This window comes from Pseudophryne corroboree, chromosome 1, assembly GCF_028390025.1.
Source record: "Pseudophryne corroboree isolate aPseCor3 chromosome 1, aPseCor3.hap2, whole genome shotgun sequence".
Classification (NCBI taxonomy): Eukaryota; Metazoa; Chordata; class Amphibia; order Anura; family Myobatrachidae; genus Pseudophryne; species Pseudophryne corroboree.
Genome location: NC_086444.1, coordinates 781,776,369 through 781,804,292, shown reverse-complemented (window position 1 = coordinate 781,804,292; position 27,924 = coordinate 781,776,369). Strand labels below are relative to the sequence as shown.

Here is a 27,924-nt window from a genome sequence, read left to right as displayed (position 1 = left end):
CAGTCTTTTTTCATATTCTTGCACATTAAGCACCACAGCACTTTTTTTGCAATTTTCTTGCACTTTTTGCATGTAAGCACAGTGTCACTTTATATTACGAGCAAGTGCACTTTACTGATACATTTTCTCCATCCTCTACATTCGTGAAATACCACATAATGGCCCTATTTCTGAGTTGATCGCAGCAGCAATTTTGTTAGCAGTTGGGCAAAACCATGGGGGTAATTCCAAGTTGATCGCAGCAGGACATTTTTTAGCAGTTGGGCAAAACCATGTGCACTGCAGGGGAGGCAGATATAACATGTGCAGAGAGAGTTAGATTTGGGTGTGGTGTGTTCAATCTGCAATCTCAATTGCAGTGTAAGAATAAAGCAGCCAGTATTTACCCTGCACAGAAACAAAATAACCCACCCAAATCAAACTCTCTCTGCAAATGTTATATCTGCCCCCCCTGCAGTGCACATGGTTTTGCCCAACTGCTAAAAAATTTCCTGCTGCGATCAACTTGGAATTACACCCCATGTGCACTGCAGGGCATGCATATATAACATGTGCAGAGAGAGTTAGATTTGGGTGTGGTGTGTTCAATCTGCAATCTAAATTGCAGTGTAAAAATAAAGCAGACAGTATTTACCCTGCACAGAAACAAAATAATCCACCCAAATCTAACTCTCTCTGCACATGTTATATCTGTCTCCCCTGCAGTACACATGGTTTTGCCCAACTGCTAACAAAGTTCCTGCTGCGATCAACTCAGAATTACCCCCAACATCTGGACGGATATGAGAAGAGGAGAATATTAAGGAAGAAAAACTGCCTTAAAGATATCTCCTACAAGCCAACAGTCTTTGTTTGTCTGGTACGCACATTTGGTTGTTATTTGAGGACACTTTGAGTAGTCACATTTTGATTTTGAACACTGAAAGCGCAGCTGATTTACCATCAAAAACATATATATAAATGAAAAGTGGAAACAGCAGAGATAACCCATAACAAGGTAAATAGTAAGCTGTAAAATAAAACTGAAAAGCGGAATATATCTATTCACAGAAGGAAATATGGCTAGTTTAATTTCATGACATTTCTTGATACCACAAAATTCCTAGACGAGAGGAAGGGTGTCTTACAGCTTACTATTTATCTTGTTATGGGTTATCTCTGCTGTTTCCGCTTTTCAATTTTATATATATATATATATATATATATATATATATAAATAATTTTGTTCTCCATACAGCTATTCGAACGATTCATCAAGTCTATGGGGTATATTCAATTAGGGTCGAAAACTGTTCAATTAGGGTCAAAAAATTAGTGATTCGACCTATTCATTCCCAGCAGTTTTTATTCGATAAGTCGTGGAATTCGACTTGTCGAATAGTACGTGATTCACGTACTTTTGAGGGAAACGGGGCCAAATTTCCGACCATCTCAGTCCGACATCAAAAAATGTCGGACTGAGATGTGGGACCCAGAGGAGGAGAGGGGGGGAGCCACAGGGAGATGGGGGAGAGCCGCGGGCAGATAGGTGAGATCAGAGCTACAGCACAGCGCTGCAGCAGGATGTCTTACAGCCGCGCCGCTCACGGCAGCTTCCACCCGGCTCCAGCAAGGGAGGTCACACTTGCTGGATCCGGGTGGACACTGCCGTGAGGTCGAGCGGCTGTGTGACACCTTCTGCAGCGCTACTGTAGCGCTGATCTCCTCTGTCTGCCTGCCGGCTGTCCCCGCGGCTCTGCCCCCCTCCTCCTCTGGGTCCCTCATCTCAATTCGACTTGAGATGAGATTGAATAGGGGCTGTCGGATCCAACCCTAATTGAATATACCCCTATATCTTTTGAGAAAAAAATGTGTTTCCATCTGGATACAGCTTTGATCTCTATGAATCGTTACTTAAATTTAGAAGCTCCATCCATTCCTTTTTAGTTGGAAAGAGATAATATATAAATTGCTGGATACTTCTAAACTGGGAAAATTATTATTTTATTTTGTAAATATATTGCTTTATAATGTATAATATTTCATTAAGTTTAACGTTGTGATTAATAAGATTTATAATGTTTCCATATGATGGAACCATTGGATATAATATTTCTATTATTAATTGTGCTATAAATAAATTAATATATCTTCTGTTCTAAGAACTAAATGTAAGGAAAGCAGATACATTTACTACCTGTATCACTGTGTAGCCTAGTACCTTAGCCTCTTAACAACAATAATAAAAACTATAAATATATATATATATATATATATATATAAATATTTATATATATATATATAGGATACGTGGAAGGCGGCACTCAGGAGACTTTTAAAGATGTGAACAGCGTGCTTTATTTTCAACGTTTCGGGAGACGCACTCCCTTCCTCAAGATACAGCAAGACAAGTGACAAAATAGTGCAAATACAAACTTAAATACCTTACCTTCCCCTGGCTCGGTCATCTCCGTCGCAGCTGGCGTCGTCCCGGACCACGGAGTCCGCACTTCCGGTTTCGGCAAACCCGCCCCTTCCGGATGACGAACTTCCGCTGCCGGGCGCCGCAGCCGCTGGGAGAAGCCACGCTAGCAGGAGCCAGCGTTGTCATGGGGATATGTTACTATGACAACAAAACATAAACAAATAAAACATTGGTGCAACTCTGATCACAAAACGTGAATCTGCAAACAAATATGATAAATACATGTGAGACAACATAGATGACACACGCTGTACTGGCAGAGTGTGATATAGATCTTCCTGAAAAATCAGGACCTGTGTATACAAAGTTTAAAGTGTATCTAGAACACTCGTTCTAGAAAGTGTGTTGCTTCAAATACAGTGCTAAAATTTAAAATTTTAAAAAAACTTTCAGGCACATCTTGTTAAATGTCATGTAGATACCTCTAAATATCTCAATGTGGCCGACAGCTACATGGACCTAACTCTATAGTCCACACCATCTGGTAGGTACCGGAGAGGGAGAACGAGACACACGGGAATGGGTAAAGAGTAATGAGTTGCAGGTAGCCCATGTCCACGAGGGGCCGCTGGCATTACGGGCATATAGAGGTTACCTGTCCTTGAGGTTCCTGAGACTATACCTATGTTCACAGGAAACAACTCAAGCTCAGGTATTCATTTAGGCCACGTGGATGGATCGTATCTAGCTTATGGATCCATCTTGCCTCCAATTGTAGCAGTTGTTTAGCTCGGTTGCCTCCACGTATAGAATCAGGCACCTGGTCCACTATTTTGTAGCGGACTGAAGCTAGACTGTGGCGCATCTGTGCGAAGTGACGCGCCACAGGTTGTTCGCTGGTCCCTGACACTAGTGCTGCTCTAATGGCTGACCTATGTTGGGCCATGCGTTCTTTAAATAAACATTGGGTTTTGCCTATATAGTACAGGCTGCAGGGACAAATTAGCACATAAATGACAAACATGGAGCTACATGTCAACGGTTTAAGGATTCTCACCTTTTTCCCAGTATGGGGATGTGGGATAGAATCCCCCGTCAGCATGTAGCTGCATGTGGTGCATCCCAAACATTTAAAACAGCCTGCCTTTCGTGTCAAGAAGTGTGTAGTAGGCCGTGCTTTCATAAACCCTGTAACATCATTCTTGACTACCAGGTCTTTGATGTTAGAGCTGCGTGTGTAACACGGCATTACTCGGCTATTCTTTAAGCTAGACAAATTGGGGTCTGAAGTAATCATGGGCCACCATTGTTTAACTCTTCTGGTGGTCCTTCTGCTGGAAGTATTAAACTGATTCACCCACGCCATCGTGGGAGCGGTAGGTGTTAACTCCTTGGCTTGTAGTAATTCCTGTCTATTGCAAGATAAGGCCCTTGCTCGTGCTTTTTTTAAAAAGGTCATACGGGTAACCTCTCTGTAAGAAGCGGTTGGTCATTAATTCTAGCTGGGCCTCTAATTCCTCCGGGGCGCTGGTAATCCTGCATACCCTAAGGTACTGAGAGTATGGTAACCCCTGGATTAAAGCTGGGGGATGGAAGCTGTCGTACCTAAGGAGTGTGTTGCGGTCCGTAGGCTTTGAATATAATGTGGTATGCAACATTTCTCCTTGCACCAAAATTTTGGTGTCTAGAAAGCATATCTCAGACCTATGGGTAGTCAACGTAAATTTGATCGGACTGGATGTACTGTTGTGGACCTCTATTATTTTGGTCAGGGTTTCCTCCTCTCCTGTCCAAAACAACAAGAGGTCGTCTATATATCTCAAGTACAGAAGGATGGACCTGGTGATCTCTGTCTTCTCAAAGAAAAGTTGCCTCTCCACCTCCCACATATATGTATTTGCTAGCGACGGGGCCACTGCTGACCCCATCGCACACCCGGTCTGCTGAAGGAAAAACCTGCCATTAAAAAGGAAATAATTGTGGCTTAGGGTATATTCCAATAGGTTGACAAATAGGTCCACATCCGGACCTGTGTACTTAGGGTTATTGGTGATGAGATGCCTCACCGCTGCTAGTCCCGCTTGATGCGGGATGCATGTATACAGGCTGGCCACGTCTAGCGTGGCCAGTGTCATCCCAGGAGGGATGGGTCCTAACTCTGCCAACCGTCTTAACAACGTGCTGGTGTCCTTCAAATGGGTGGAGGTGGCTTGGATGCATGGTTGCAAGAAAAAATCTAAATATCTAGCTATTGGTTCACATATGGAACCTCTGGCTGAGATTATGGGGCGCCCGGGCGGATGCTGCGCATCCTTGTGGAGTTTAGGGATAGAGTAGAAAACAGGGACTACAGGGTGAGGACATAGTAATCTAGTGTAAATGTCCTGGGAAATCAGCCCTTCCTCTTTGGCACTTGACACGAAAGGCAGGCTGTTTTAAATGTTTGGGATGCACCACATGCAGCTACATGCTGACGGGGGATTCTATCCCACATCCCCATACTGGGAAAAAGGTGAGAATCCTTAAACCGTTGACATGTAGCTCCATGTTTGTCATTTATGTGCTAATTTGTCCCTGCAGCCTGTACTATATAGGCAAAACCCAATGTTTATTTAAAGAACGCATGGCCCAACATAGGTCAGCCATTAGAGCAGCACTAGTGTCAGGGACCAGCGAACAACCTGTGGCGCGTCACTTCGCACAGATGCGCCACAGTCTAGCTTCAGTCCGCTACAAAATAGTGGACCAGGTGCCTGATTCTATACGTGGAGGCAACCGAGCTAAACAACTGCTACAATTGGAGGCAAGATGGATCCATAAGCTAGATACGATCCATCCACGTGGCCTAAATGAATACCTGAGCTTGAGTTGTTTCCTGTGAACATAGGTATAGTCTCAGGAACCTCAAGGACAGGTAACCTCTATATGCCCGTAATGCCAGCGGCCCCTCGTGGACATGGGCTACCTGCAACTCATTACTCTTTACCCATTCCCGTGTGTCTCGTTCTCCCTCTCCGGTACCTACCAGATGGTGTGGACTATAGAGTTAGGTCCATGTAGCTGTCGGCCACATTGAGATATTTAGAGGTATCTACATGACATTTAACAAGATGTGCCTGAAAGTTTTTTTAAAATTTTAAATTTTAGCACTGTATTTGAAGCAACACACTTTCTAGAACGAGTGTTCTAGATACACTTTAAACTTTGTATACACAGGTCCTGATTTTTCAGGAAGATCTATATCACACTCTGCCAGTACAGCGTGTGTCATCTATGTTGTCTCACATGTATTTATCATATTTGTTTGCAGATTCACGTTTTGTGATCAGAGTTGCACCAATGTTTTATTTGTTTATGTTTTGTTGTCATAGTAACATATCCCCATGACAACGCTGGCTCCTGCTAGCGTGGCTTCTCCCAGCGGCTGCGGCGCCCGGCAGCGGAAGTTCGTCATCCGGAAGGGGCGGGTTTGCCGAAACCGGAAGTGCGGACTCCGTGGTCCGGGACGACGCCAGCTGCGACGGAGATGACCGAGCCAGGGGAAGGTAAGGTATTTAAGTTTGTATTTGCACTATTTTGTCACTTGTCTTGCTGTATCTTGAGGAAGGGAGTGCGTCTCCCGAAACGTTGAAAATAAAGCACGCTGTTCACATCTTTAAAAGTCTCCTGAGTGCCGCCTTCCACGTATCCTGTATAGAGCCACCCTGCTCAGGGAGGGCACCGGAGCAAATACCCAGCCGGGACGAGGAGTGCCAGACCCAACAGACTGGTATATATATATATATATATATATATATAAAATTAAAAATTATACACTAAATGAAATAAAAAACAACAAGTTAGCATATAAACCATTTTTGTGGGATTCAAACCCATGAGATGGTGTTTGTTTTCTGGTGAACTTGTAGCTTTAGCTCACCAGGCTGCGGGCTACACAGTGTAAAGGCTGAAATTTTCTTATACTTGAATTGAACTGTTTTTTTATCCTAGCAGCGCCTCTAATTGATGCCTACACAGTTATTGTATTTATATGTATCTATACACATATACTGAATCCTGTTATAATTAATCTAAATGTTTTTATTCAAAATGTCAGTATATGCTTTTGAACTATTTTTTAACATGCAACTGTGATTTATTAGCCGATACCTGGCAGAATGAATAGACACAGGTATTTCTAATTGATTTCACCTAGAAAATAATTGAAATCTCAATTCTATTGGAGGACTCTTTTTTAAATATCTGACACCCTGGATACTTGGAATTTCCTTCTGATGAAACCGCCTGTCCACAGTGGCGGAGAAACGCGTCAAGCACTCTTTGGGTATCTGCAGGGCACTAAATTGAGGATACGGATTCATATATCACAGCCAAGTTCCTTTACTGCATGGCTCTTTCCTACAAGCTCTGAGAGCGGCTCCTACCCCCTGCACCTGTACCGCTGACTACCGTGAGCACTGGCGATACTTTACCCACGCAAGTGTGTACTGAAATACTGTACTCACAACGGTTAAACACACTCGTGGCTTTGGACCAGCGCTAGCGGTGAGAGCATCATTTCCAGTGAGAGGTATATCTTAGCGCTGAATGCTCTGTGTTGAGCTCTTACTAATTATACATTTACGGAACTGTTAACTGTGATATATAACTAAGCTGGTTAGCTGGAAATATCTTCCAGACAATTAAATCCTCATCCCAATTATCAGTGGGACTGCATTCCAATAATTTTTTATTATTAACTGAACTTTATCAGATCAGTATATTTGGTTAATAGGAGTTGTGTTTTTATTCTGGTTATAAAAGCAGCACATACCAATGGGGGGAGGGGCATATGGGTGAGGACAAAACCCAGCAGAGATTCCTGCTTAGGTTTTTTTGCCAGAGGTACATATGGTTGTGAAAAAGTATTGCCAATCTTGACTCATTTGCCAGAAAACCTGCCCTAAACCCTCATAAAGAGCCACTCTTTTTCCACTTCCATTGATACAGGTTACCTTTGAATGAATCAGCATGGATCTGGTTGGGCCCCTAGAGAAGTTGGCTTGAGGCAACCAGTATGTTTTGATGGTGCTAGGCTATGGAATACACTATCCAGAGGCATATCTCCACAAACAGGTCAGGTTATACTGTGTATGTGCCCTTCTATTTGCTTTTATATTAGGCAGAAAGAAAACTATATATTGCAGAAAGTAAACTGAAGCTGTGTCTGTTTGGTGTTCAGGATTACTTATTAGGTGGTTACTGATTATGAGTACGAGATACATAACAGTCAGCAAAATTTACTAATGTTTTAACTTTTAGATTATTATAATCCAGAATTTTGCACATGTAGGAAAATATGTATTTACACTTACAACTGACACTGCACATAGGGGTTAATTCAGATCTAATTGTAGCAGCAAATTTGTGAGCAGTTGGGCAAAACCATGTGCACTGCAGGTGTGGCAGATATAACATTTGCAGGGAGAGTTAAGAGGGGTACACACAGAGAGATCTGTGTTTAAAATCTAAGCAATCTGACTAGATTGCTTAGATTTTAAGCACAGATCTGCCGTGAATATGCCCCCCAGCCATAGCGAAGCGTGGCCCCGCACATCGCTATCGCCGGTGCTATATTGAGCCTGCATGCCGGCTCAATCTAGCGGGTTGTTCACTTCAGCGCTGTGTGATGTGAACGGCCCCCCGTCATTGGCCCCCCCCCCCTCCTCGCTCAGCACGTCGCGCTGTGTTGAGCGGGGGGAGAGATGTGTGCTGAGCGGTCTGTGTTAAGATCGCTCAGCACACATCTCTCCCGTCAGTAACCCCCTTTAGATTTGGGTGGGTTATTTTGTTTCTGTGCAGAGTAAATACTGGCTGCTTTATTTTTACACTGCAATTTAGATTTCAGTTTGAACACACCCCACCCAAAGCTAATGCTCTCTGTGCATGTTATATCTGCCCCACCCCCCTGCAGTGCACATGGTTTTGCCCAACTGCTAACAGATTTGCTACTACAATCAGGTCTGATTATCCCATTGTGTATATGTAAAACAGGGAGATGTCATAAAAGGGCATATGTACTTAAACCACTATTTAGAACTTAGAAAAGGTTGTTAAGAAATTACTGTACTTTGACATAAAGAGTAATAGCACCAGTGATCAGAGGCGTATCTAGGGTAGGGCGAGTGAGGCAAGTGCCCTGGGTGCCTTGGCAGGCCCAGGAGAGGGGGGCACCGCCGGCGGCCAGGGCATCATGCCCCACTCGCCCCCGTCAACCCTAAATGTGAGGGGAGGAGAGCGCAGCGTCTCTCCCTCCCCTCACCGCCGCTGCCAGCACTAGCAGCGCTGCTGTGTCCGGTCTCCGGCGTTAGCCAATCAGAGCTTGCGGACCGGCTCCTGATTGGCTGCCGGTCCGCGAGCTCTGATTGGCTAGTGAACCGGCGCCAGACACAGCCGCCGGAGATGGGACGGGAGACCTGGACGGAGCGGTGAGGGGAAGGAGAGGCGCTGCTCTGCGCTCTCCTCCCCTCACATTAGCGGCCGGTGAGTGAACGGGGGGGGGGGGGCACGGGCACAGTGGGGCATGTATCTGGCACCAAATGGGGCATGTAACTGGCACTGAGTGGGGCCTGGCACTGTGGGGCATGTATCTGGCACTGTGGGGCATGTAACTGGCACTGTGGGGCATGTATCTGGTACAGTGAGGCAATGTAACTGGCACTGTGGGGCATGTATCTGGCACAGTGGTGCAATGTAACTGGCACTGTGGGGCATGTATCTGGCACAGTGGGGCAATGTAACTCTCACTGTGGGGCATGTATCCGGCACTGTGGGGCATTGTATCCGGCACTGTGGGGCATTGTATCCGGCACTGTGGGGCATGTAACTGGCACTGTGGGGCATGTATCCGGCACAGTGGGGCAATGTAACTGGCACTGTGGGGCATGTATCTGACACAGTGGGGCAATGTAACTGGCACTGTGGGGCATTGTATCTGGCACTGTGGGGCATGTATCTGGCACTGTGGGGCATGTATCCAGCACTGTGGGGCATGTATCCGGCACTGTGGGGCAATGTAACTGGCACTGTGGGCCATTTTTAGTGGCCACACCCCTTCTGGAGCGTGGCCACACACCCTTCTGGTGTGCGTGACCACGCCCATTTTTCGGCGCGCGCACATGCTTCTTTTTGTGTGCTTTTTTTTTTGGGGGGGGGGCGCCATTTTACATCTTGCCCTGGGCTCCAAAAACCCTAGCTACGCCTCTGCCAGTAATGTGTGTGTGTGTTTGTGGGGGGGGGTGGGGGGGGGGGGTGAGGCAGGTGAGGCATAGCCTTTCCTGTCATACTAACGTATACGGCAGAGTTGTGACTATAGAAAGTACATGAAAAATGCAAAGAATATATTAGAAATATCTTCTTTTTTTAATCTAATTAATTTTATTGTCAAAATCTGAAGTAAAAAGTCTATGGCAGGTATATATACTGCTGCACCTGTGTATAATGCCCACATGAACCCTTGGGTTCATATACAGTATTGTGTGTAAATTTGGCTCTGGTACTAGCTAGTGCCTCCTCAGCCATTTACCTCACTGCACGTCCCTGAATAGCATAGTGTACAGTTGTCGCAATGCAAAACAAATATTTATCCAAGGTATCCTTCAAAAATTGTTAATGATTTATTAATAAGGGTTACATCTATATTTTGTAACAAGATTTCCTAACCAGCTATTAACTGACTCACCTCTTGGACAGTCATTTGCCTTGCTTATTCTATTATACATGACTTAAGAATAGATAACAGTATGGTTTGCAGAGGGATAACCCTGGTGTAGGGATACCACCTACAAATGGAGTGCAGATGGGGACACTCAGTTTTGCTATACTTCCAGGAAGATCAGAAACCTTGAACAAGTAGCTTGGAATATATTGATATATTGATATCCAGATCCATCTATTTAATTTTAATGTCTAAGGGGGTTATTCAGAAAGTATTGCAGATTCTGCTTTTTACCAGAATCCGCAATCCTTTCTATTGCATGCTGGGGTCCGCTCATCGCAGGGCACAGCCACCCAGCATGCTAAATGGCCTGCTCAGTGGCTGTGACTTCATTTAATTGCAGCTAGGTTGTGTATGCAGGCGGTTTGCCGCTATCTTCGTGATTGGAGCAGCTGCGTGTGACATCATGCAGACACACCGAAAATGCAGCTGACCCGCCCCTGTTTTACCTGGCGCCGCCTCTGCAATGATCCATCGCTGCCCAATCAGGCAGAGCTGCTCACAGCCAATGTGATCAGATCGCATTGGCTGCTAGTGCACCCGCAGGACGGGACATGTGCGTGCGCACTGTCACCATCTCCATCTCCATCGATTAACGATGCGACCTGAATAACCCACTAAATACAAAAACTGTGTAAAATGTTTCCAAAATTGGGTGCATTGGCACACTAGTGTGGCACAAGGCACACACAGGGGTTGGTGGTCTAGGACAAAACCAAATTATTTATGGTTCATGTGAATGGTGGCTGCCAATCATAAAAAAAGATATGTAGACAATCAGATCTGTAACCCTATCATCACCACACACCTTTTGGCCTAGGGATGCCAATGTAACCACTGTTCACTGATCCCAATCCCACTTTTGGTCTACTGCTAATCAATGCCTCCACCCAAGTTTTATTTTCATAACAATAATGCGAACTTGGAAAATAATGATATCCTACATAATGGTTTTGATACTGAACCTAAGCAGAGCTGATATTTGGACCATTATGACAGGCTGCCTTAAGAGTTGGTACTGGGTCTCACAAAATGGTTTACCTAGTAATTGGTAACCCACATCAGCAACATTTTAATATAATGTACAGTACTTGCTGCTGAACTGTATAATAGGTTTCAGTAGGTCAGTTTAGCACTATGGATAAGGAAAATCACTCACACGACGACCTAACCTGCCCCAGTGCTGTATAATCTCTGTGAAAACCCTCCTCTCCAGTCAATCAAGCCGGGTGGGCAGATACAAGTCTGGGCTTTGCCCCAGCAGTAGCAGTCACCAGATTCATCTTTTCTCTCCTGTGTGGGGCGGGAGTAAGTCTGGCAGCATGCTCAGCTAATGTCAGCCACACCAAGCCTGCCTCTACTCTTGGTGATATAGAACTCTCCCTGTCTTGGTACTCACAGCCTCTTAGACATTGCTGCAGCCCAGCACAGACTTCCTCTCATGAGAGCCAAGTTCTTATTGTTTATACACACAGAAAGATGCACCAATATATCTGCAGATATATTGGCCATCTGCTGTGTTGCACAGCAGATGCAATATATCTGTGAAAGACGTCTTTCACAGATATATTGTTAGTACACACCTGCAGATCAGCAAAAGATATATTGGTCAATTCATTAATTGGCCAATATATCTCCCAAGGTGTACCCAGCATTAGACAAACACTTCTTCACAGAAGCTCAGGCAAAAACTTATATCACTTTTTTCCAGCTTCCGGGCCATTCCTTATGCTATGGCTCCACCCACTGTGTGAGCAGACATTTCAGAAATTCCCTCACACTGCAACTCCAGTCAGTAAAAATTAGCATGAGTGTCCTCCAGGAAAAGCTCCACACTATCTATTACAGGTTTTCCCTCTGCTCCTTCATAAAAACACATGGGGCTACAGTACACACTTCAACTTTGAGATAAGTATTTTTAAATTCCCATACACAATAGATAATAAACAGTGTCAGCAGTCACTTGTCCAAGGCTGCACTAAACATATCCCTTCCGTTACTGTTACACTAAAACAACTCTATATTAACATAGGTAAACCTGAACTTAAGGAGGTTACACCATTGGCATTTCTATAATGGGTGCAATGTGTGCTGTGCACACGGACCCCTGGATCCATGTGGGCCCACACCACACACACACACACACTGCACCCATGTTTTAAAACTTACCTTATACTTACTAGTCCCACCTCGGCCACTGCAGTTGTGGCAAATATCACAGCAAAAATGGCCACTGTGCATGCGCAGTAGTGAAATTAGTCTACGAGCCCTGCGCATGCAAAGTATAGTCTGGCACAATACCAGAGCCTACTGTGCTGTGGAGAGGAGGTGGCCCACCCAGAGTCTGCACACAGGCCCTCTCCTCTGTTAAAATGCCTCAGCTGGGCCCCGGTAAAGGGGGGGGGGGTGCTTAAAAAAGGGGAGTAACGACACCCTTTTTCTATAAAAATCTGAATATAAAAATATAACTGCTGGCCCGCAAAGCGGCCCAAGACGCTCCACAGGGAGGCACAATTTTAATGCGGGGGGGGGGGGGGGTGCGGGGGAGGGCATCTGCTTCCTACATTACTTGAATGGGAAACGGGTCCTTCCATCCCGGCCAGCGCCATCTTCCCAGTGATATTTGGGAAGATAACGCTGGCCACTGGAGAGCAAAGACTAGAACTTAGAGTCTTTGCTTTCTATGTTCAGCGCCATCTTTCCGAATAAATCACCAGGAAGATGGCGCCACTGATGCCGGCAACAGGTATACTTGGGGTGGGTTCGGACCCAGGCCCCCTCCAGGCCCCTTCAGCAACCCGGGTAATTTGTACCCGCTCCCCCTCACCTTGGCTCCACTGATTGTAGCAACCCATTCTCACCCTTTAACCCTCATTTCACACAAAGCAAGCTCTGACAAAGATTAATCTGCATTAGAATTTAATGGAGATACACAAAAAATTGTTTCTGCGAATGTGCTGTGTTCTAGAACATGTTACTTGTGTGCAAGAAAATAATTCTATATTTGGGAGCCATCCAGGCATAGGCATTTTAAGCTGCCTGTGGACTAAGAAGTTCATGCAGGCTTCTGAATAACACGGCAATGAAGAGGCTTGTCTCAGAGTGGGTCTACTTGAAAGAGTGATCAAAAAAACTGGGGTGTAGACTATGATGTATCAACAAGTAAGAATGTTGACACATTGTCCCTGGTGGCCCAGTGTTTACTCACCTACTTCAGACAGTTGCAGTGGCAGCTTCCGTGTTTGGTAATTTGGTAAATCTATAGAGATGTACATTTCAGAGATCTTAATGTAAGTAAATATTAATCCATGGTTCTTGGCGTTACCCGAGGAGCACCCGTAGTAGATAAAAAGTTAAAAGTGACAGGACTAAATTTGTAGTTTCATAAATTCAACCCACTGGAGGTACAATCCAAATTTTGATATGATTGTCCGTTTGGGCATTATCGTTCACGCGACGCAAGCCATGCATTGGTAATGATGTCATTATATGAACCCCCTTATCATCCCCTTAGGGATGGTTTATTAAAATTATAATTATGTAGTTTTCCTGTTTCCCACCTGTAGAATACCTATGTTAAATTTCAGCTTCCTAACATATCGGGAAGTTAGAGAATTAGTAATGAGTCAGTCAGTGTGTGAGTGAGGGCTTTTGCATTTATATATAGAGATGTCAACATTTTTATTGTCACTTTTTCACTACATTCCCTCAGGACTATCTTAAGAGCTATAAATTACACTCATGTTGGTCGGAGGCTACCTCAACAGAGAGCTGAGATACTGAATATAAGAATCACAATCTTTACCACTCTCTCAATGGGTGGAATTCAAATGATATATCACGCCCAATTTCCTTTCTAAAATGATATCCGTTATCGCGCGTATTGCACCCATAGTGATCAGGTTTAGCTGTGCAAAGGGTTGGGTGCCTCCCTTCTCCGGGGGTAGCGAGCTGAAATAATGATGCCAAGCCCCTGAGGGCAGAAACAGAACGGGTGTGGAAAGGGGTGAAAAGAATTGAATCCCACCCAATGTGTGTAGTCTGCAATGCAAACATGAACATCTTAGTGTAGTGGTAGATTTCTGGTTCATGAATCATGAACAAAAATATTATACCCATCCAAAGTACTTTCTACACTTTTTTTCACTACAACATTGTCTTCTAAAAGCATTTTACCTTTTACCAAACCAGAGTTATTTTTAGAGGTTTTGCTTAAAGCAACCCTCAATCCCATCTGGCAAAAGTCGGGAAAAAACTGTCAGGAAAAGAGTCTTGGAATATAAGAGTCTCAGGTGAAACAAAGCAGAGCACACTGATTCAATTAAATCTCAAAGTTGAGTGTTATATTTATCTCAAAAATATAACTCCCAGATATGGCAGAACCAATATTTACTGTATAAGGTAAATATGATTGGATCTTAAGGACTGTACACACTGGCTGATTGGCCCGGGGAGTAGGGCGTGATGGGGGGTAGTGAAGTTTCTTCAAACCCCTCCATCTCACAACCCCATAGCCCTGCATGCTAATATGGACAATATTGTCCATATTGGCTTGCAGGCATAAACAAGCCGGCACCAATTATGAACGATCGCAGGGCCACGCATCGTTCATCGTTGGTGTATACACACTGAAAGATATGAACGATATCTTGTTGATTAATGAACAAGATCGTTCATATTTTTCAGTGTAATTGGCGAGTATATAGGGCCCACTATCCATGTTTTTCAAAATGAAAGCAATCGGCTGTCACATCCACTATAAGCTTCCTATTTGTATCATGACAGTTTAGTGAAATGCCATAGTCAAGCCATCTGGCAAGATAGGGACTTTTACAAAAGTATTGTCCTGTACTCATCTTCAAACGGAACAAGAATACTAAGTGATCAGTTTGGAAGCTTCATAAGGAACTATTTAATCTAGCAGAGGGGAGTAATAAACCAAACAGGAATAAAGCAATCTGCTCTCCAACCTATAGGTATTGTTCTGCAGGCAAATTGAATAGGAAGCATATACACAGCAACAGAACCTTATAATCACAGGCAGAGAGATCAACATAGTTAAGAACAGGATAAGCACAAACAAAACTATAAGAGTTATGTGTGAAAATTCTAGGAGCTTAGGAAATAAAATCCAAGTAATTGCAAAAATGACATGGGATGACTGGATATTGTGGCTATTACGGAGACATGGTTCAATGAAAATCATGACTGGAACATAGCTATACCAGGATAGGAAGGACACAATGGGAAGAATCAAAGTAGGGGTAGCAAAGTATGCTTAAAAAAAGCATAAATAATAACTTAATACAAAATTAATGAAGAAAAAACAGACCCTTTAGGTGATCAAAGAAACAGGAAGAAAGAAGGCAATTATTCATATTGGGGTGATCTACGGACCACCAGGTCAGGAAGAGGAATTGAACAAAAACCTAAATCAGGACATCACTAAAATGCTATTAAAAAGAGAGATAATAATCATGTGAGACCTGTTGTAAAATGGGAGGTTGTAAAGAAAAAGGAAGTCACGCACCAGACCTATTCTCATAAATGTAAATTTCAGGGTTGAAGTCTCTTTATTTTGTGTATCATGCACATAAATATCTGTAGACTGGTGCTACCCACTGATCCTAAAATATATGCAAAGAAGAAAAAAGAAAGAAGAAATAGGGGTCAGTTTTTATGGGTGCACTCACTCCCATCAATACTGAGTTGATAGCAGCAGCAAGTTTGTTAGCAATTGGGCAAAACCATGTGCACTGCAGGGGGGGCAGATGTAACATTTGCAGAGAGAGTTAGATTTGGATGGGTTATTTTGTTTCTGTGCAGGGTAAATACAGGCTGCTTTATTTTTACACTGCAAGTTAGATTTCAGTTTGAATACACCCCACCCAAATCTATCTCTCTCTGGACATCTTATATCTGCCCCCCCTGCAGTGCACATGGTTTTGCCCAACTGCTAACAAATTTGCTGCTGCGATCAACTCAGAATTAGGCCCATAGTGTCATTAAACTTTCTTTATATATATATATATATATATATATGAGTTGACACTCAATTATAGTACATTACCAATACCTATATGGAATGAATCAACTTTATTAGTATCCCATATGAAGTATTTTGACCTCTAAATGAGGACTCAATAGTGAAATATAAAAACAATAAAAAGATAGTTGGACGTGATGTAGAAAAAATTGACAAGGAAAAGGTTTTGTTTTGTCTTAGTGAAAAATAATAAAGAAATGTTAAAAACAAAGCCATGTGCCGCCTATCATTTCTTAATTGTCTATATTAGAATTGTGAGTTATGTTTCACTCATATATAATTGAAAACAATATAATTAGAACTTATGTTGTCTATATTAGATGAACTGTAAGCTTATCTTAGTTCTAGTTAGTATCTTAGGATGCTAGAGCCCTGACGAAGCTCTAATATAGAGTGAAATGCGTAGAGGGAGTAGCCGTCTAATTAAATGAAAACGCTATTAACGTAGAGGAACTGTTAACCTACTATTATGTCTGGCAACCGATTCTATTGTGACTATTTAGTGAATGTATAGTAGAGTCCTAGCAATATATAGAATGGCATTGTGAGATCCTGACAGCACTTAAACAGGCAGCACTTGCTGTTCTGGGAGATCCTTACTATAACTAGTGACAAAAATAGCGATCTATACGTGCCACATGAAAACATAGCATAGTGCATGGCAGTACTGTTTACAGCTCACAGAAGGAAAATATATATACTTTGTGACAGCAATTTATTACCATTACAACACCCACGTTGCCTGTTCATTTATACAGGCATAGATTGTGTGGAGCACTGTGCTAGGAATGATATATTATATATACAGTTTATTACTGCAAGATTTTTCTTGTCCAGCAGAGCCGGCCCTAACCAATATGATGCCTAGGCAAGATTTTGGCACCACCGCTGGTTCCGCCTCTGACCTTCCACCTCTTTCCCAGCACCATCACCCCTCACCCATAGCAGTCCTTATTTTGATGTTTGTACCCCTATATTTTAAATAGGAACAGTTCACACATTTGGCACACAGCCCAAAAAGGGGTGTGTTTTTGCTGTCAAGGGGCATGATCACACAAAAGAACCCCAATTCCAATTATGCCACACAGTACTGCAACTTTATTCACATTTGATCATGCGATAGTGTCCATAATTCATATTACATCCCACAGTAGTATTAATTTACCTTATAAACATTACTCCACACAGTAGAGCCCCTTATTCACATTACATCACACTGAATTGCTCCTTATTCACATTACACCACACCCTATTGCTCTTTATTCATATAAGACGATACAGTAGTGCCCGTTCTATACGCAATGCCACATAGTAGAGCACATTATACACATAATGCCACACATTAGTAATGCATTTATACACATAATTCCACACAGTAATGCCCCTTACACATTATTAATGTCCTTATAAACATAATGCACCTTACACATTATGACAACCTTTATTAATGCCCTTTTACACATAATGGGGGTAATTCTGAGTTGATCGCAGCAGGATTTTTGTTAGCAGTTGGGCAAAACCATGTGCACTGCAGGGGAAGCAGATATAACATGTGCAGAGAGAGTTAGATTTGGGTGTGGTGTGTTCAATCTGCAATCTAAATTACAGTGTAAAAATAAAGCAGCCGGTATTTACCCTGCACAGAAACAAAATAACCCACCCAAATCTAACTCTCTCTGCAAATGTTATATCTGCCCCCGCTGCAGTGCACATGGTTTTGCCCAACTGCTAAAAAAATTCCTGCTGCGATCAACTTGGAATTACCCCCAATGTCCCTTACATATATGCCGCACATTATTAATGCCCTTATACACATAATGACACACATAGTGCCCCTACACATTTGCTGCACATTATAAGTGCCCCTATACACATAATGACACACAGAGTTGTGCTCATAAGTTTACATACCCTAGCAGAATTTGAGATTTTCTGGCCATTTGTCAGAGAATATGAATGATAACTCACAAACTTTTCTTTCACTCATGGTTAGTGGTTGGGTGAAGCCATTTATTGTCAAACAACTGTGTTTACTCTTTTTAAATCATAATGACAACAGAAACTACCCAAATGACCCTGATCAAAAGTTTACATACCCCAGTTCTTAATACCGTGTATTGCCCCCTTTAACATCAATGACAGCTTGAAGTCTTTTGTGGTAGTTGTGGATGAGGCTCTTTATTTTCTCAGATGGTAAAGCTGCCCATTCTTCTTGGCAAAAAGCCTCCAGTTCCTGTAAATTCTTGGGCTGTCTTGCATGAACTGCACATTTGAGATCTCCCCAGAGTGGCTCAATGATATTGAGGTCAGGAGACTGAGATGGCCACTCCAGAACCTTCACTTTATTCTGCTGTAGCCAATGACAGGTCGACTTGGCCTTGTGTTTTGGATCATTGTCATGTTGGAACGTCCAAGTATGTCCCATGCGCAGCTTCCGGGCTGATGAGTGCAAATTTTCCTCCAGTATTTTCTGATAACATGCTGCATTTATCTTGCCATCAATTTTGACCAAGTTTCCAGTGCCTTGGTAGCTCACACATACCCAAAACATCAGCGATCCACCTCCGTGTTTCACAGTAGGAATGGTGTACCTTTCATCATAGGCCTTGTTGACTACTCTCCAAATGTAACAATTATGGTTGTTGACAAAAAGTTCAATTTTGGTCTCATCACTCCAAATGACTTTGTTCCGGAAGTATTGTAAGCGGGATGCTTTGTGGCATTTGCATAGTAATGGCTTTCTTCTGGCGACTCAACCATGCAGCCCATTTTTCTTCAAATGCCTCCTTATTGTGCATCTTGAAACAACCACATCACTTTTTTTCAGAGAGTCCTGTATTTCAGCTGAAGTTATTTGTGGATTTTTCTTTGCATCCTGAACAATTTTCCTGGCAGTTGTGGCTGAAATTTTTGTTGGTCTACCTGACCGTGATTTGGTTTCCACAGAATCCCTAATTTCCCACTTCTTAATTAGAGTTTGAACACTGCTGATTGGCATCCTCAATTGCTTGGATATCTCTTTATATCCCTTTCCTGTTTTATACAGTTCAATTACCTTTTCCCGCAGATCCTTTGACAATTCTTTTGCTTTCCCCATGACTCAGAATCCAGACACGTCAGTGCAGCACTGGATGAAAGATGGAAGGGTCTTTCAGGAGTCCAGAAACTCAATGACCTTTTATACACACACACTGATTACAAGCAAACAGATCACAGGTGAGGATGGTTACCTTTAGTAGCCATTCAAACCCGTTTGTGTCAACTTGTGTGCATGTTATCAGGCCAAAATCACCAGGGTATGTAAACTCTTGATCAGGGTCATTTGGGTAGCTTCTGTTGTCATTATGATTTAAAAAGAGTAAACACAGTTGTTTGACAATAAATGGCTTCACCCAACCACTAACCATGAGTGAAAGAAAAGTTTGTGAGTTATCATTCATATTCTCTAACAAATGGCCAGAAAATCACAAATTCTGCTAGGGTATGTAAACTTATGAGCACAACTGTACAGTAGTACCCTGTTACACATATGCCGCACATTATTAATACCCTTATACACATAATGACACACATAGTGCTCCTTACACATATGTTGCACATTATTAATGCATTTTTGTATGACACATATAATGCTCCTTACACATATTCCGAAAACTACTGCACAACCAACCCGCTCATATACACACAGCACTCACACTGCCACTAACACTGTGACCTCTGCCTCTGCTTGGATACAAATGTGTCCTCATAAATCTTGCCTCAATGCTAACGTCGGGCACCTTTTTTATGAAAATGCATCTTATTTGCATTGCTATGTGGCTAGGATGCACAAGCAGATTCTGCTGAATAAAATGAAATGCAGCATGCCTATATATTGTGTGAGACTGTGGCTGTATCTGCATAAGAAATGCTACACACAGAATATAGGCATGCCACATATCATTTTAATCAGCAGAAGCTGCTGGTGCCCCTAGGCATGTCAAATGCCCTAGGCAATTGCCTAGTTTGCCTATGGCCAGCTCTGCTGTCCAGATATTCAGTAGAATACATTTGAATAATATACCAACTTATCCTCTATGTATTACCGCATTGGTGGACAAGAAACATATAACTAGTTAACAAAGGATATCTGTCTTTAAGAACATAATAATTGACCTTCTATTAATAGTTAATATATTACAATGTGTATCAATACCATTGGTTAAAAGGGGACTTAAAACATTCAAGTAATGTCACATGTACAGTATTTGCAAATATGTTTGAAGGACTTCACAAAATAAAGGTTATCCCAGTACTTTTGTGTATAGGATAAAGGGTTATCATAAAAACGTATGTCACATCATAACTGAGAATTGATTGGTTACCTACCATTATATTTGCATATCAATTTCATTATATGAATACAGAGTGACAAACGACTATTCTCTCAGGGGAATTTATACTGGAGAAGCTGCAGATCTCCAATGGTATAGTGATACAGTTACAACATGAAAATATACCCTGCTTATATAAGCAACAATTGTATCCATCATAACATTCTGTTTAATACAGAATGAACTTGTGTGCACTATTTAGCAGTGACTGCAATATTTAATAGAACAAAAGTACAGACATAGCATCTAGATTGAAAATTCTTGTCCTTGCAAAGCAATATATTATATAATACAAGGTTGCCACAGGTTCATCAAGAAATAGAACTAAGATAAGGTTACAGTTCATCTACTATAGACTAGAGATGAGCGGGTTCGGTTTCTCTGAATCCGAACCCGCCAGAACTTCATGTTTTTTTTCACGGGTCCGAGCGACTCGGATCTTCCCGCCTTGCTCGGTTAACCCGAGCGCGCCCGAACGTCATCATGACGCTGTCGGATTCTCGCGAGGCTCGGATTCTATCGCGAGACTCGGATTCTATATAAGGAGCCGCGCGTCGCCGCCATTTTCACACGTGCATTGAGATTGATAGGGAGAGGACGTGGCTTGCGTCCTCTCCATTTAGATTATAAGAGACTGAGAGAGATTTACTGGAGCTGACTAGGAGGAGTACTGTTACTGTAGAAGTGTAGAGACTGAGTGGAGAGAGTTTACTAGTGAGGACAGTGCAGTTTACTTTATAATCCGTTCTCTGCCTGAAAAAAGCGATACACAGCACACAGTGACTCAGTCACATACCATATCTGTGTGCACTGCTCAGGCTCAGGCCAGTGTGCTGCATCATCTATTATCTATATATAATATTATATATATCTGTCTGACTGCTCAGCTCACACAGCTTATAATTGTGGGGGAGACTGGGGAGCACTACTGCAGTGCCAGTTATAAGTTATAGCAGGAGCCAGGAGTACATAATATATTATATAGTGAGTGACCACCAGACACACAGTGCAGTTTATTTAATATATCCGTTCTCTGCCTGAAAAAAGCGATACACACAGTGACTCAGTCAGTCACATACCATATCTGTGTGCACTGCTCAGGCTCAGGCCAGTGTGCAGCATCATCTATTATCTATATATAATATTATATATATCTGTCTGACTGCTCAGCTCACACAGCTTATAATTGTGGGGGAGACTGGGGAGCACTACTGCAGTGCCAGTTATAGGTTATAGCAGGAGCCAGGAGTACATAATATATTATATAGTGAGTGACCACTAGACACACAGTGCAGTTTATTTAATATATCCGTTCTCTGCCTGAAAAAAGCGATACACACAGTGACTCAGTCAGTCACATACCATATCTGTGTGCACTGCTCAGGCTCAGGCCAGTGTGCTGCATCATCTATTATCTATATATAATATTATATATATCTGTCTGACTGCTCAGCTCACACAGCTTATAATTGTGGGGGAGACTGGGGAGCACTACTGCAGTGCCAGTTATAGGTTATAGCAGGAGCCAGGAGTACATAATATATTATATAGTGAGTGACCACCAGACACACAGTGCAGTTTATTTAATATATCCGTTCTCTGCCTGAAAAAAGCGATACACACAGTGACTCAGTCAGTCACATACCATATCTGTGTGCACTGCTCAGGCTCAGGCCAGTGTGCTGCATCATCTATTATCTATATATAATATTATATATATGTCTGACTGCTCAGCTCACACAGCTTATAATTGTGGGGGAGACTGGGGAGCACTACTGCAGTGCCAGTTATAGGTTATAGCAGGAGCCAGGAGTACATAATATATTATATAGTGAGTGACCACCAGACACACAGTGCAGTTTATTTAATATATCCGTTCTCTGCCTGAAAAAAGCGATACACACAGTGACTCAGTCAGTCACATACCATATCTGTGTGCACTGCTCAGGCTCAGGCCAGTGTGCTGCATCATCTATTATCTATATATAATATTATATATATCTGTCTGACTGCTCAGCTCACACAGCTTATAATTGTGGGGGAGACAGGGGAGCACTACTGCAGTGCCAGTTATAGGTTATAGCAGGAGCCAGGAGTACATAATATATTATATAGTGAGTGACCACCAGACACACAGTGCAGTTTATTTAATATATCCGTTCTCTGCCTGAAAAAAGCGATACACACAGTGACTCAGTCAGTCACATACCATATCTGTGTGCACTGCTCAGGCTCAGGCCAGTGTGCTGCATCATCTATTATCTATATATAATATTATATATATCTGTCTGACTGCTCAGCTCACACAGCTTATAATTGTGGGGGAGACTGGGGAGCACTACTGCAGTGCCAGTTATAGGTTATAGCAGGAGCCAGGAGTACATAATATATTATATAGTGAGTGACCACCAGACACACAGTGCAGTTTATTTAATATATCCGTTCTCTGCCTGAAAAAAGCGATACACACAGTGACTCAGTCAGTCACATACCATATCTGTGTGCACTGCTCAGGCTCAGGCCAGTGTGCTGCATCATCTATATATATTATATATCTGTCTGACTGCTCAGCTCACACAGCTTATAATTGTGGGGGAGACTGGGGAGCACTACTGCAGTGCCAGTTATAGGTTATAGCAGGAGCCAGGAGTACATATTATATTAAAATTAAACAGTGCACACTTTTGCTGCAGGAGTGCCACTGCCAGTGTGACTGACCAGTGACCTGACCACACTGACCACCAGTATAGTTAGTAGTATACTTATATTGTGATTGCCTGAAAAAGTTAAACACTCGTCGTGTGACTTCACTTGTGTGTTTTTTTTTTTTTTATTCTATAAAAATAAAACTCATTCTGCTGACAGACAGTGTCCAGCAGGTCCGTCATTATATAATATATAATATATACCTGTCCGGCTGCAGTAGTGATATATATATATTTTTTATATCATTTATCATCCAGTCGCAGCAGACACAGTACGGTAGTTCACGGCTGTGGCTACCTCTGTGTCTCTGCACTCGGCAGGCAGTCCGTCCATAATTGTAATACCACCTAACCGTGGATTTTTTTCATTCTTCTTTATACATACATAGTTACATAGACATCTTCTCTTTATCAACCAGTCTATATTAGCTGCAGACACAGTACAGTACGGTAGTTCACGGCTGTGGCTACCTCTGTGTCTGCACTCGGCAGGCAGTCCGTCCATAATTGTATACCACCTAACCGTGGTTTTTTTTCATTCTTCTTTATACATACATAGTTACATAGACATCTTCTCTTTATCAACCAGTCTATATTAGCTGCAGACACAGTACAGTACGGTAGTTCACGGCTGTGGCTACCTCTGTGTCTGCACTCGGCAGGCAGTCCGTCCATAATTGTATACCACCTAACCGTGGATTTTTTTCAGTCTTCTTTATACATACATAGTTACATAGACATCTTCTCTTTATCAACCAGTCTATATTAGCTGCAGACACAGTACAGTACGGTAGTTCACGGCTGTGGCTACCTCTGTGTCTGCAGTCGGCAGGCAGTCCATAATTGTATACTAGTATCCATCTCCATTGTTTACCTGAGGTGCCTTTTAGTTGTGCCTATTAAAATATGGAGAACAAAAATGTTGAGGTTCCAAAATTAGGGAAAGATCAAGATCCACTTCCACCTCGTGCTGAAGCTGCTGCCACTAGTCATGGCCGAGATGATGAAATGCCAGCAACGTCGTCTGCCAAGGCCAATGCCCAATGTCATAGTACAGAGCATGTCAAATCCAAAACACCAAATATCAGAAAAAAAAGGACTCCAAAACCTAAAATAAAATTGTCGGAGGAGAAGCGTAAACTTGCCAATATGCCATTTACCACACGGAGTGGCAAGGAACGGCTGAGGCCCTGGCCTATGTTCATGGCTAGTGGTTCAGCTTCACATGAGGATGGAAGCACTCAGCCTCTCGCTAGAAAAATGAAAAGACTCAAGCTGGCAAAAGCAGCACAGCAAAGAACTGTGCATTCTTCGAAATCCCAAATCCACAAGGAGAGTCCAATTGTGTCGGTTGCGATGCCTGACCTTCCCAACACTGGACGTGAAGAGCATGCGCCTTCCACCATTTGCACACCCCCTGCAAGTGCTGGAAGGAGCACCCGCAGTCCAGTTCCTGATAGTCAGATTGAAGATGTCAGTGTTGAAGTACACCAGGATGAGGAGGATATGGGTGTTGCTGGCGCTGGGGAGGAAATTGACCAGGAGGATTCTGATGGTGAGGTGGTTTGTTTAAGTCAGGCACCCGGGGAGACACCTGTTGTCCGTGGGAGGAATATGGCCGTTGACATGCCAGGTGAAAATACCAAAAAAATCAGCTCTTCGGTGTGGAGGTATTTCACCAGAAATGCGGACAACAGGTGTCAAGCCGTGTGTTCCCTTTGTCAAGCTGTAATAAGTAGGGGTAAGGACGTTAACCACCTCGGAACATCCTCCCTTATACGTCACCTGCAGCGCATTCATAATAAGTCAGTGACAAGTTCAAAAACTTTGGGTGACAGCGGAAGCAGTCCACTGACCAGTAAATCCCTTCCTCTTGTAACCAAGCTCACGCAAACCACCCCACCAACTCCCTCAGTGTCAATTTCCTCCTTCCCCAGGAATGCCAATAGTCCTGCAGGCCATGTCACTGGCAATTCTGACGAGTCCTCTCCTGCCTGGGATTCCTCCGATGCATCCTTGCGTGTAACGCCTACTGCTGCTGGCGCTGCTGTTGTTGCCGCTGGGAGTCGATGGTCATCCCAGAGGGGAAGTCGTAAGCCCACTTGTACTACTTCCAGTAAGCAATTGACTGTTCAACAGTCCTTTGCGAGGAAGATGAAATATCACAGCAGTCATCCTACTGCAAAGCGGATAACTGAGGCCTTGACAACTATGTTGGTGTTAGACGTGCGTCCGGTATCCGCCGTTAGTTCACAGGGAACTAGACAATTTATTGAGGCAGTGTGCCCCCGTTACCAAATACCATCTAGGTTCCACTTCTCTAGGCAGGCGATACCGAGAATGTACACGGACGTCAGAAAAAGACTCACCAGTGTCCTAAAAAATGCAGTTGTACCCAATGTCCACTTAACCACGGACATGTGGACAAGTGGAGCAGGGCAGGGTCAGGACTATATGACTGTGACAGCCCACTGGGTAGATGTATGGACTCCCGCCGCAAGAACAGCAGCGGCGGCACCAGTAGCAGCATCTCGCAAACGCCAACTCTTTCCTAGGCAGGCTACGCTTTGTATCACCGCTTTCCAGAATACGCACACAGCTGAAAACCTCTTACGGCAACTGAGGAAGATCATCGCGGAATGGCTTACCCCAATTGGACTCTCCTGTGGATTTGTGGCATCGGACAACGCCAGCAATATTGTGTGTGCATTAAATATGGGCAAATTCCAGCACGTCCCATGTTTTGCACATACCTTGAATTTGGTGGTGCAGAATTTTTTAAAAAACGACAGGGGCGTGCAAGAGATGCTGTCGGTGGCCAGAAGAATTGCGGGACACTTTCGGCGTACAGGCACCACGTACAGAAGACTGGAGCACCACCAAAAACTACTGAACCTGCCCTGCCATCATCTGAAGCAAGAAGTGGTAACGAGGTGGAATTCAACCCTCTATATGCTTCAGAGGTTGGAGGAGCAGCAAAAGGCCATTCAAGCCTATACAATTGAGCACGATATAGGAGGTGGAATGCACCTGTCTCAAGTGCAGTGGAGAATGATTTCAACGTTGTGCAAGGTTCTGATGCCCTTTGAACTTGCCACACGTGAAGTCAGTTCAGACACTGCCAGCCTGAGTCAGGTCATTCCCCTCATCAGGCTTTTGCAGAAGAAGCTGGAGGCATTGAAGAAGGAGCTAAAAGGGAGCGATTCCGCTAGGCATGTGGGACTTGTGGATGCAGCCCTTAATTCGCTTAACAAGGATTCACGGGTGGTCAATCTGTTGAAATCAGAGCACTACATTTTGGCCACCGTGCTCGATCCTAGATTTAAAGCCTACCTTGGATCTCTCTTTCCGGCAGACACAAGTCTGCTGGGGTTGAAAGACCTGCTGGTGACAAAATTGTCAAGTCAAGCGGAACGCGACCTGTCAACATCTCCTCCTTCACATTCTCCCGCAACTGGGGGTGCGAGGAAAAGGCTCAGAATTCCGAGCCCACCCGCTGGCGGTGATGCAGGGCAGTCTGGAGCGACTGCTGATGCTGACATCTGGTCCGGACTGAAGGACCTGACAACGATTACGGACATGTCGTCTACTGTCACTGCATATGATTCTCTCAACATTGATAGAATGGTGGAGGATTATATGAATGACCGCATCCAAGTAGGCACGTCACACAGTCCGTACTTATACTGGCAGGAAAAAGAGGCAATTTGGAGGCCCTTGCACAAACTGGCTTTATTCTACCTAAGTTGCCCTCCCACAAGTGTGTACTCCGAAAGAGTGTTTAGTGCCGCCGCTCACCTTGTCAGCAATCGGCGTACGAGGTTACATCCAGAAAATGTGGAGAAGATGATGTTCATTAAAATGAATTATAATCAATTCCTCCGCGGAGACATTGACCAGCAGCAATTGCCTCCACAAAGTACACAGGGAGCTGAGATGGTGGATTCCAGTGGGGACGAATTGATAATCTGTGAGGAGGGGGATGTACACGGTGATATATCGGAGGGTGAAGATGAGGTGGACATCTTGCCTCTGTAGAGCCAGTTTGTGCAAGGAGAGATTAATTGCTTCTTTTTTGGGGGGGGTCCAAACCAACCCGTCATATCAGTCACAGTCGTGTGGCAGACCCTGTCACTGAAATGATGGGTTGGTTAAAGTGTGCATGTCCTGTTTTGTTTATACAACATAAGGGTGGGTGGGAGGGCCCAAGGACAATTCCATCTTGCACCTCTTTTTTCTTTTCTTTTTCTTTGCATCATGTGCTGATTGGGGAGGGTTTTTTGGAAGGGACATCCTGCGTGACACTGCAGTGCCACTCCTAGATGGGCCCGGTGTTTGTGTCGGCCACTAGGGTCGCTAATCTTACTCACACAGTCAGCTACCTCATTGCGCCTCTTTTTTTCTTTGCGTCATGTGCTGTTTGGGGAGGGTTTTTTGGAAGGGACATCCTGCGCGACACTGCAGTGCCACTCCTAGATGGGCCCGGTGTTTGTGTCGGCCACTAGGGTCGCTAATCTTACTCACAAAGCTACCTCATTGCGCCTCTTTTTTTCTTTGCGTCATGTGCTGTTTGGGGAGGGTTTTTTGGAAGGGCCATCCTGCGTGACACTGCAGTGCCACTCCTAGATGGGCCCGGTGTT

The 27,924-nt window shown here is 43.6% G+C and overlaps 1 protein-coding gene across 2 annotated transcripts in view; it reads left to right on the top strand.

Annotated features, from left to right (window-relative positions):
* The first annotated feature begins 7,413 nt into the window (after positions 1-7,413).
* LOC134910224 (alcohol dehydrogenase 1-like) overlaps positions 7,414-27,924 on the top strand; it is a 158,640-nt gene continuing 138,129 nt past the window's right edge. The window contains exon 1 of one of the 2 annotated variants that reach the window (XM_063918035.1): positions 7,414-7,519. In XM_063918035.1, coding sequence (XP_063774105.1) covers positions 7,469-7,519 — 51 coding nt within the window. In that variant the 5' untranslated portion in view covers positions 7,414-7,468. The remainder of the gene's footprint in view (positions 7,520-27,924) is intronic. The other variant, XM_063918016.1, reaches the window with a different exon arrangement.